Source organism: Drosophila grimshawi, unplaced genomic scaffold (genome assembly GCF_018153295.1).
Source record: "Drosophila grimshawi isolate 15287-2541.00 unplaced genomic scaffold, ASM1815329v1 contig_1369, whole genome shotgun sequence".
In the NCBI taxonomy this organism is placed as follows: domain Eukaryota; kingdom Metazoa; phylum Arthropoda; class Insecta; order Diptera; family Drosophilidae; genus Drosophila; species Drosophila grimshawi.
The window spans coordinates 4,305,799-4,316,600 of NW_025062891.1; the positions used below are offsets into that span (position 1 = coordinate 4,305,799).

The following is a 10,802-nucleotide window of genomic DNA, read 5'->3' on the forward strand; positions in this document are numbered from 1 at the left end:
GAAAACATTGTAATAAAGAACTTTCATTCATCCTAGTTGTTATTTTTTTCTGTGTACAAACTGTGTGGCAACTCAGTAACGCCCAATTGCCGCCCATTTGTGCGAACAATTTTCTGCATTTCACTCATGTGCAAATCAAACATGACAGCTGAGTGGCAGACAAACATTGGCAGTATGGGAAGCAGGACCAGGACCAGGACCACGACTAGAACCAGGACCATAGTCAGAGTCAGAACCTTAGTCAGAGAGTCGGGGCAGACCATTTAACGGCATTCAATTTCATAAGCTCACATACACACACACACACAGACATACATCTCTGTTACCGATTGCAGTCGACGGAAATGAGACAAAATGAAAGTGCGGCCCAAAAATAAAAATAAAAAGTTGTGTGTTGTTGGCTTAAACTGGTGACTGGTGGCTGTTATTGATGATGATGATGATGACAATGACGATGATTGTCACTCATTGACACGCCTATTGACTGTAAAATGAAAATGAAAACAAGTTGAATTGCTGCGAATTGTGGATAGTGTATGCGAATTTTCCGATACCCTTTTTTATTATGAGAGTACTATAGCAGTTAGCCATGTTGAAAATAACTAATTTGATATTTTGTTTCAACTTTCGAAGAAAAACTTTTTGGTTTTCATGGGAATATTTTTCTTGAAGATATTTACATTCTTTGAATATCATACGCATATTAAAATACCTTATACTCTGATTATTAATACTTTAGTAAATAACCAGTTTAAAAATACAATAAATCAATAACTTATTTTAATAATTTATTAAATAATAATTGCTGAAAGTGAATGACTTTTTTAAAACTCTTTGCTTTTAATTGGACATTTTATTTTGAGATTATTCACATTATTATTATTGTTATTATTTATTTAAGATATTATATACATTTTCAGCAATAAGTTGAATACGGAGAAGCTTTTCATTTTTTCAGTTGTTTGAGAAGAAAAACTGTTAAAACATTCTTGATTTTATTTTTATTTATTGATATTTTTCTTTCCCATGAACTTAAACTTTTCAATACTTGTCCAAGATACGTGGTAATGTACCCAATTACAGCTGTGCTACTTCGAGGGTATAATCAAATCATCCAACGGATGTAGGCAACATTGAATTTTGTGTACAATAAATGTTAAAGTGGCCAGCTGCGGGTGTCACCCACACCTGTAAAAACCAAATAATACCATTCCTGGCACACACACTCACACTCTCATGCAGACAAGTATAATATTTTTGAGAATTTTTAACAATTTGCCTGAGATTTGAAAGCGAGCCGAGTTCAGCATAGTTAAATTTTCATTGGCGACATTTGTAGCACACGCGCAAAATAAAAATGAGCTGGTAGCAGAAGGAGAGCGGCAAAGAAAGACACTCACACAAGCACATTTGTATAACACACATACGTATATGTGTGTACATTCGAAAAAAAAAGCAGAAAACATTTCTAAAAAATATAAATGCAAAATGTTATTTAAAAAAAAAAAAAAAATACTTTTTAAAGTTCAGAAAAGTGTAATCAAATTTGCTAGATGTGGAATTTTAAAATACTAATTTTTAATACTAACGTAAGTAACAATAAATCCTGAAAATTAGACATGTTTTTCTCAATTTAATACAAATATACTTGGGAATAATAAATGAAAAAGAAACATGTATTTTAAAAAGACTAAAGCTAACGTTCTAGAAATATACTGAATAATTGGGTGAGTTACCAAAAAAAAAGGCGCCAATATAATGGCGATTTTCCTTTTATGCTGAGTGTATGTATAATAGACAATCAGGCTTACAGGTTGGGTGCTTGGGGGCCACACAATCATACAATCACATTATGTCGCACACCAGCGGAATCCTGATTGCACAATTGCTTACAATGGAATCGGAGGCATTGTTGTTGAGTTTACCCAATATTTTGTTTGTTAATTGCATGGGGGTACCCATTGTGGGTGTGCTGCTGTATGTGTGCGTATGCGCGTGTGTGTGTGTGTGTGTGTGTGTGTATTTATTGGTTACGTAAAACTCTAGCAGTGTTGGTACATGTAGCTGAATCTACATTTGCAGATGCTCGTAAGCATATTTTGAACTTTTCTAAGTGCAACTTTTTATTGCTGCTGATATCACTCACAGATTAACAGCATTTTTTCTTAAACTTTTACTTTTCCCTCGCAAGTGGGCACTTATTGTCAGAGCTTGCATTGAAAGCGCAAGTTCTTGGAATTGCTTGCAGCAGTGAGCCTGCTCGGTAGTCTTTTCATCTGAAAGTAAAAAAATGGAGTAGTAGCAAGAAAATGAACTACACATGCCATAAACTAGTACATTTTTCCTGGGAAACTCACATATCCACAAATGCTTCACTGAAAGGCTTAAATATAAATTCTTGGTAATGAATATAGTTTTGCTTAAAAGATTAAAGAGTAGTCTCAACTGCAGCTTATACCATATCAACTATATTTTCTCTTTCTCTCTCTCCCTCTCTCTCTCCCCCCTCTCTCTTTCTCTCTGACATAACTGACCGTCACACTCTTCATATTTCTCACTTTACACTTCACATACGCACTCGATTTCTCTATAAGTTTTCCATTTATATGCTATCGATCTCTCAATCTCTCTATATCTTTATCTATATCTACATTTATATTACTATATCTGTAATATTAAAATATCCCAGAAATTATTACAGTGCTTTCTGCTTGATGTTTGAATTTATAATGTTTAATGAAATAGTATCACATTTACCTCAATTTTAGTAAATTTGGTTCTAAGGGCAACACAGAAAGTATATTTCTAAAACGGAATGTTGTATCTTTCTAACAACTTGGGTTTTTTTTGTTAACATTTTCATACTCTGATATCGAAGGTATCCCGCTTCAGATAGGGTGTAAAAATTGAAGTGCTACGTCCACTAGGTGGCTAAGATATCGATTAAATCAATCATCGCAAATCGATAAAGACACATATCTGCCTCAAGTAGGGCTACAGTCACCAAATTAGATTGGTTTCGCAGACAGTTACGCCCAACTGCAATGTTCTCTTGTTTTTTTTACAACTGATATTATTAAATTATTAATTATTAAACATAATTATTTAACGAACTTTAGTATTTCAGTTAGTTCATAAATTAACATAATTTAATTTGTTTAGTGACTTTATAAATTTATTTCAAAAGGGATTTATCTAACAATAAGAATTTGAATTATATATTTGTATTATCTCCCTTTTTATAAATATTTTATTTTGTTAAAAAATATTTTTGTGAAGTATAAAAAAAGGGCGATCTTTTCCCTGAGTGTTAGCTTATGTACATCTAATCCTGCCGACAGCGTCCAATCCCACAAATTTTGATTGCAATTTACCTGTCGCCTGTTTTGTTGCACAAACTAATTAGATGCGCAGACATAATTTATGGGCAAAAGAAATTAGAAAAAAATATAATATATAACTAACAGCGGGTCATAAATTCAAATTTTGCTAGCTCTCCGAGGTCAGCACTTGAAAAGCAAATAAAAAGTGCGTGCAAAATAGGGGGAAAAAAAATGTTGAGCTTGAAATTTTTCGCATAACTGCACTCACATTGGGACACACTCACACTGGAGACTGCGACTGGCACTCGCACACGTTGTTCAAATTTTTCATGATTCTCTTATTCTCTTACTCTCTCTTTCTCTCTGTATCTCTCCCTCTCTATTTCTAGTTATATATATATATATTTTTTTTTTTGATTTATTCCTTTCTGTTTGTCTGCCTTGGCCAGCGCCGTGTCCACGTGTACGCCCATGTTCAAAGGGAGGGACGTACACAGGGGCTGACAGGCAAACAGGCGTAGCTGAGTGTAATGAAATTCCAAGAAACTCGGACCACAAGCATATATGAGAAAAAAATAAAAATAAAACACACATACACATACTTACATAACTTGAATTTGCACGGTGATCCTGCATGCATAAAAGGAGTGAGGTTAGGGCTTTTTTGTTGTTGTTGTTTTGTTTGAACTGAGCAACCCATATGGCTAACATTATTAGGACACACGTCCGTTGAAGTCGCACCCATGTCAGGCAGTGATTGCTGATGCTATGGCCTTGGCCCCAGGCCTTGTCCAGCTGTCCCGGCAACGGTCCAACTAACTGCCAGCAGGATGCTGCCAAGACAAATTAAGCAATAGCCCAAAGCAATTTGACAGGGCATTTTCGTAATTGGCCCAACTCTGCCCGCCTTGCATAACTCACAAACAATAAAAAATACAAATAAATAATACCAAAAAAAAACTCATGTGTTGGCATTTTAATGATGCGGCGTCTACGTAACTCGACATTGCATTTTGGACTATCCTCGTCTGTCATCGTTTATTCGATAATGTTGGATTTGTCAACTGAGCAACTATTAAAAATAAATTTTTGGTTTCTTTTTAAGCAACGCCAATTACCTTATGTTTTGGCTTTTAGATTAGTATTGCATTTTATTTATATTTATATAAAATTCCTCATAATTTATCTTTTTAATCTACTAATTTATGTTCCCCAATTATTAAGTAATATCCATGGGAATTAGAATGCTCACTGGTGTCTTAACTAAATTAATAATAGAAAATATTTATAATGAGTATATCTGGAAATGCGTATTTTTAGCATACTTATTTTCTGAGTATACTAAGTTTTTTTCACTTACTAGTAAGCGTTCTCGTATATAACTGATAATCTAAAGTTTATTTTGCCTTCCATTTCCTAGGTACATACTCGCTTCCTGTCTCTCTTAAGCAAATTAGTATTAAAAATGCAAGGGAAATTTCCTATGAATGTGTGTACACTCTCAAAATACACACACCCTAATTATATTTGCTTGCCATTTGTATGCTTAATGCCAATTCCAAGCTCATATGAACCATAAACTGTTTGCATTTGTTGGTGTGGCCTCAAGAGTTGCTCTCATGTGGCCAAAACGAGTTTGTTAAGTGGGGCTTGGGGGTGGAGGTGTGTGAAACTTCAAATTGTATTACGAGTCTCAGCTACTGAAACAGTATCTGTTCCAACAGTCCAAGATAAACAGAGGATAAATACTTATGTCTCTACTGCTGGCCCCAATCTGAACTTGCAGTTCTACTGAGGTCATCGTCCCATTTCTTTGTGTCTCGCATGTGACAAGTGTCAATTTCTCAAAACTTATCCAATGCAAAACAAATTGCAAATTACAAATCACACAGAGCACACACCCTCACACACGCAGACAAAATACAAATTGTTGCCAAGTTGAGATTGAAAAGGCTTAAATTCCAAGCAAACTTGCTGTCTGATTGCTTTAGCAAACAATATTAAGTATACCTCTAGCTGTAAATGATACTGCTGCTGTAGCTTCTTCCTTCTGCTTCGGCTATTGTGCAAAAATATTTGCACAAAGTTAGCGCAGTAAATTACATTCGGGATATGGAAATGGCAAACGGAATTTCAAGTTAATCAGCAAGTTATTTGTGTGCTCAACAACGAAATGCGGGCCTTTACTCCAAACTGTTGTCCATAAATATTTGCCAATGATAAAATGCTCTGAATGTTTTTCTTCCAAATAGATGAAATAATGTTAAAAGAAAATAATGAAGTCTATTCCCTTGAAGACAGGCGTAAGTTTGCATAAAAAAAAATGTCATAGGCCTTCCCAATAACAATAATAATTAAGGTATCCACTGATAAAAAAAATAAATATTAAATCTACAATTTATTCCTGATTTAAAAGTAAACAGGTAGTTCAAATCAAAGAAGAAGACGAAAAATCGATTTCTTAAATAAAACGATTGTTTTTTCGGAATCAAATTAATATAAGAAAAACATGTTAAATGCAATGAAATTAAGAGATTATAAATAGAACGCATTTCGAGATTTTTTCACTGAAAATATTATACAAATTATAAGACTATAAGCTGAGTAGAGAATATGGCAGACTTCGCAGCTTTAAATTCAAATGCTCCCCAATCATAAAAGCTTATAATATGTTTGTTAGCTATTTGCATTATTCTGATGCTTTAAATCCCTTTTAATACGTACATCCTTCATCTATTTGACTTTAAACTATGGTTACTCGTTTCCAAGGACGTAGCAACAACATTTTTGGTAATTATGCTAACGAATCCATTTGCTGACTTATCGTTTAACAAAGTGCAAAGTGTACAGTCCAATTTTCGACAATAAAAGTTAGAATGCTTTTGAGCAACTCAAACAATTCATGCAGTTTAGAAATTTAAACTGAAATTCCTGGAATTTCAACACAAATTTGTACACACACACACACAGAAAGACAGACACATATATATATATATATGCATTATGTTGTTGTGTGCACTTGTCAAAGTTGATTGAATCCTATTAGTGTCAATCTTCGTCCTTGACATGTTAGAGAGCAGCCATGCTTTCTTTTTCCTCTTTGCACTCTCGCTGTGTCTGAGGGGGGATTGGAGGGGAGTGGGCTGGTTTTGCTGTCTGTGTGGGTGTACGCATTGTCCTGGTTTCCTCCCTTCCTCGTGGACAATGCATTTCACTTTCACCTGTTGCACCTGCCTCGCAATGGTATGGGTTGTGTCATGCATTACATTGGGAATGTGTAGACCTGGAAAACTGTGCAATAGCTCAGTGCTTTATCTGGGTCGTCATTGGGGCTTTATTTATTACACAGTTGCTCTGATTTTCTTTGATTCAAGTGCTTCACTTTTGCTTTCACTTCCCTCCAAAGTTAATTAAAGTCATCGCGTTTAATTCAGCACAAGCATCAGCTGCTAATGATTTTCTGACTTGAGTATTAGAAAAAAAAAAATTTTTTTTTTTAAATTTACGCTTAGACTCAGAATAAAAATCGGTTTGAACTTTAGAAAATCACAGAAAGAATGAGTGAATTTTAATAAAAGGTAAATAAATAACGTATTAATTTAACTAACGCAGAAATATGCTTTTGACAAAAATATTGATATTCAGATATTCTGATATTTTCTTACTCAAGTGCTTCACTTTTGCTTTCACTTCTTTCAAAAGGTATTTAAAGGCATAGAGTTTAATTCGGGCATGAAAGGAATTGAAAGGAACTTATAAGTATTACAATATTAGTAGACTTTCATTTTTTTTAATAAAAAAATATGTTTTTTAAAATTGTTGCTTACATTTAATTTTTATTATACCTTCGATATCTGAGTATATTGATTTTGTGCAAGGTCCGTCTTGCTGTCAGTCCATCTGTAAGAACGCAACGTTCTTCGACACCCTTAGAGACAGAGACTTGAAACTTGGAACATATATTGGTCTGTGGTCGCGTCTAAGTGTAAAAATTCGATAACATTAATAATCGCAGATCGATAAAGCCTCATATCGCCCACAATTTTAAGGCTACCGTCACCAAATTTTAAAGGTATATTGTTAGTAACAACCTTCTAAGATACGGAAATAAAATCACGCCCTCAAACTTCTCAAATGGCGATATCTCCCGGAATTTAATAGCTACAATTACAAAATTTGGAAGGAAGGTTACTAGGAACCTCCTCTAATATTATTTTTCCCAAAAGCCCATTTCACTCGTAATTTAAGAGCTACAGTTACCAAACCTTGGAAGGAAGCTCCTAGAGCATATTTTTTCAGCCCGTCCCCAAAATTCACAAAAGTCTAAATTTACCGCTATTTTAAAGGCAAGGAACCCCCTTCAAAGATCCGTATTTCTTGGCTACACTCACCTTGTTCTGTGGCACCTGTTATCAGATGGTTTGACTTATTGGTATCAGAGCATTTTGCAGTTGGCTTCGCTCGACTGGAAAGTTCTCTCTTGTTTTTTTTTTATTAAATCGAGTGGTATAAATGGGTTTCTTTGTGGAAGTTTTATTTATCATGAATGTAATTTGATGGCTTCACAAGAAGTACTCAGAAACTCAACTGAGGCAGAAATATGCTTTTGACAGTAAGTGCACAAGAGGTAATTACTCCACGGCAATATATATATTTGTAAAACATATATATATTTATATATATACTGTAAGATTATCAGGTTTATTGACTCGCGTCTTTTATTGATGTGCAGCCTTCAAGGCCTCCTTCTGCTGCTGCTCAATCATCTTCATTGCGCGTAAGTCATAAATTGTTCAGTTATTTTGCGCTGCCATCTGCCAAACAACAGCAGCAACAACAGCAGCCACAACACCAACAATAACTTAAAGCGGCTTTAGTCAGCAATGTCAAAGGCAAATGGAGCCATCATAATATTGTGTATTATATGCTGACAGCTTTAAGGCCCAGCTGCTGACACAGTTTTTCCGTAGGCCGCAAATTGTGTGCGGGCGGGTTTTGGCGGGGGCTGGACGAAAGTGTCAACAAATGAATATTGGGCAATATGAAAGTGGCTGACAATAAAGCACAGATACTTACCAGCACATACACACACACACACACACACATGCACACACACATACAGAATATTGCAATAATGAACTAAAACTATGCGACACCCAGGCCTGACCTACTCGCATATTTAGCACGCGATGCGCACGTGACAATCTCAGCTCAGATCTCAGTGAAACTTCGGTTCCACTAAAAGCTTGGGGTTTTCCGTGTTTAATTTGCCGTGTGCCCTCCACAGACAGTAAGTAGAGTTGCTGACTTAAAAATTACAATTTAACTTTTTAACATGTGTATAATAGTTTTTTTGTAAGCGAATGATTCATGTTAACAATGTGTGGATTTCGTGTGTTCATGAAATGGCGATATTATTAATTAATAATTAATCAATATTTGCTATTATTAATTATTAATTAATATTTACTAATTATTAATTATATCAGACACGTTTTGAAAGTGAGACTCCTGGAAACATCTTCTTTTTATTCCCTGAAAAACTCGCCCTAAAATGACAAACTCCCTGAAGACTAAAAAAATGTTACGATTTGTGAAAATAACTTTTAAATACACAGAAATCATTTTCTTAACTTTAGAAAGGCGTTTTTTTATATGTTTCTGAAATATATTTCGGAAAATAGTAAAGAAATTTTGAGCTCTCGCTTTAAAGGCTCAGTGGGAAGTGAATTAAAAAACTTTAAAAACATTATATGCATTAATAAATTATTCACTGTTCGAATATGTGAAGCCTGAAATTATTAAAGTTCAATAACCATATAAGTAACTTTTCTAAGAACTCTGTGTACACAAATAGAAACATACTGGAAACCTCTTTTTATCTTCTATCTGGATAATTCCAAGGTCCTGTAGTGAGACACAACCTTTCGTTTTTTTTTCTGAATTCAGATTTACGTATATTAAAAGAATTCTTACATACAAAAACAACAACGAAAATTGAATAAGCCCAAACAAACATAATAGTAAAATAAATGTGTTAAAAATTATTTTGAACAAAATGAAAATATAAATATAATACATAAATTAGTTGTAATTATTGCATAAATTTGGAAAAAAAAGGTCCATTCCAATGTAAAAATGCAGATTTCCTTATAGTATTTTCTGGTGCACTTGTGTTCTCAAACAGAAAAATCATTAAACAAAATGACATATAACATGTAATATAAAGATTTCCTTGCTGGTAACTGTCAATGATTGTGTCACGACATGTGCACATCTCTTTAACCATTTTCATAGTAATAATACCAATGCCAATATCAAAATATTGGTCTCTCCCAGCCATTCCACCCGCTCAACCAACCAACAGAGGCCAATGTCATTGTCTGTGCTGTGTTTTGTTATGTGCCCGGCTAATGGCATATCCATTAGACACAAAAGGCCAAATTGCGTGGCATGGCAACGTTTCCGTTTGCCGTTCAATGGCATCCTAGCACTCACACACACACACACATACATTAGCTTGGTGTAAGTGTATGTGTTGAGTAATTTCTGCACTTCTGGCTGGTCGTCACTGCTATTGTCACGCTTCAGGCAAAGTGTGATCCATTGCATAATTGATTTTTATTCATGTGGCCCACAGCGATTTGCATGTGTCTTACTGTGTGTGGGTCATAGTTCAAATTTGTTATGCACAGCATGCGCAGCGCTTGAGTGGTGTGTGCGTGTGATAAGTGTATAAAATGTTGCCAAAAGTTTTTTTTTTATTTTATTTTTTCAACTTATAACTTTTCTAAGCAAGTTTTTCCCCACATACTTATTTGCAGTTCGATTTCGCTTAATGACGCTGATTAAAACATGAACGCACTCGATATGAATAAGCAATTTCTGAGCGTCTCACAGGATCCGCACTCGAGCGATGCCCTGCGCAATCGAACACGGTAAGTTTAGTTTGAGCCCTTCGACCTCTCCACTTAACTGTAAGTTTATTTGAGTGCCCTGTAGCTCGGAACGTGCCTCTAGTTTGGCTCTGCCACTCAACTCACTGCTAGACTTTTACGACAAGCAACAGGAGCAATGCAAATCGGTTACTTTGCTGCCCCTGCCCAGTTGCAACAGCAGCAGCAGCCCCAGCAGCATTGTGCGTCGTCACTCATCCCACTATTATCCCATGCTCGAGGATAAGCAGAAGCCAACACAGTTGCCCCAACAAGTTGCAACCGAATTGCTGGTAAGTAAACTCGTTCAAACTCTACGTTGACAACCTGTTGAAATCAAAGTCAAGTTGAAAATCTTCTTGAATAATGGTATGTTGTGAAGAGACTTGAATTGCTGTATTCCAGCGAGAGTTTTTTTAAATTATAGTTTAAGGCTTCGTATTTTATCTAAAACCTTATTGTTTCCAGTTGATTTACTTGAGTAGAGCCTTTTAGAATAGTAAAAATGGTTTCTTTATAGTTTATTCTAATATATGTAAGCAGC

General features: G+C 35.0%; 1 protein-coding gene across 2 annotated transcripts in view; it reads left to right on the forward strand.

The window, feature by feature from the left end:
• The window catches only part of LOC6559850, a 32,704-nt gene that overhangs the window by 14,967 nt on the left and 6,935 nt on the right, over window positions 1–10,802 (forward strand). For both annotated transcript variants that reach the window (XM_032734627.1, XM_001987309.2), the window contains exons 2-3: window positions 10,148–10,261; window positions 10,326–10,551. In XM_032734627.1, the coding sequence (XP_032590518.1) occupies window positions 10,179–10,261; window positions 10,326–10,551 (309 nt within the window). In that variant the 5' untranslated portion in view covers window positions 10,148–10,178. The remainder of the gene's footprint in view (window positions 1–10,147; window positions 10,262–10,325; window positions 10,552–10,802) is intronic.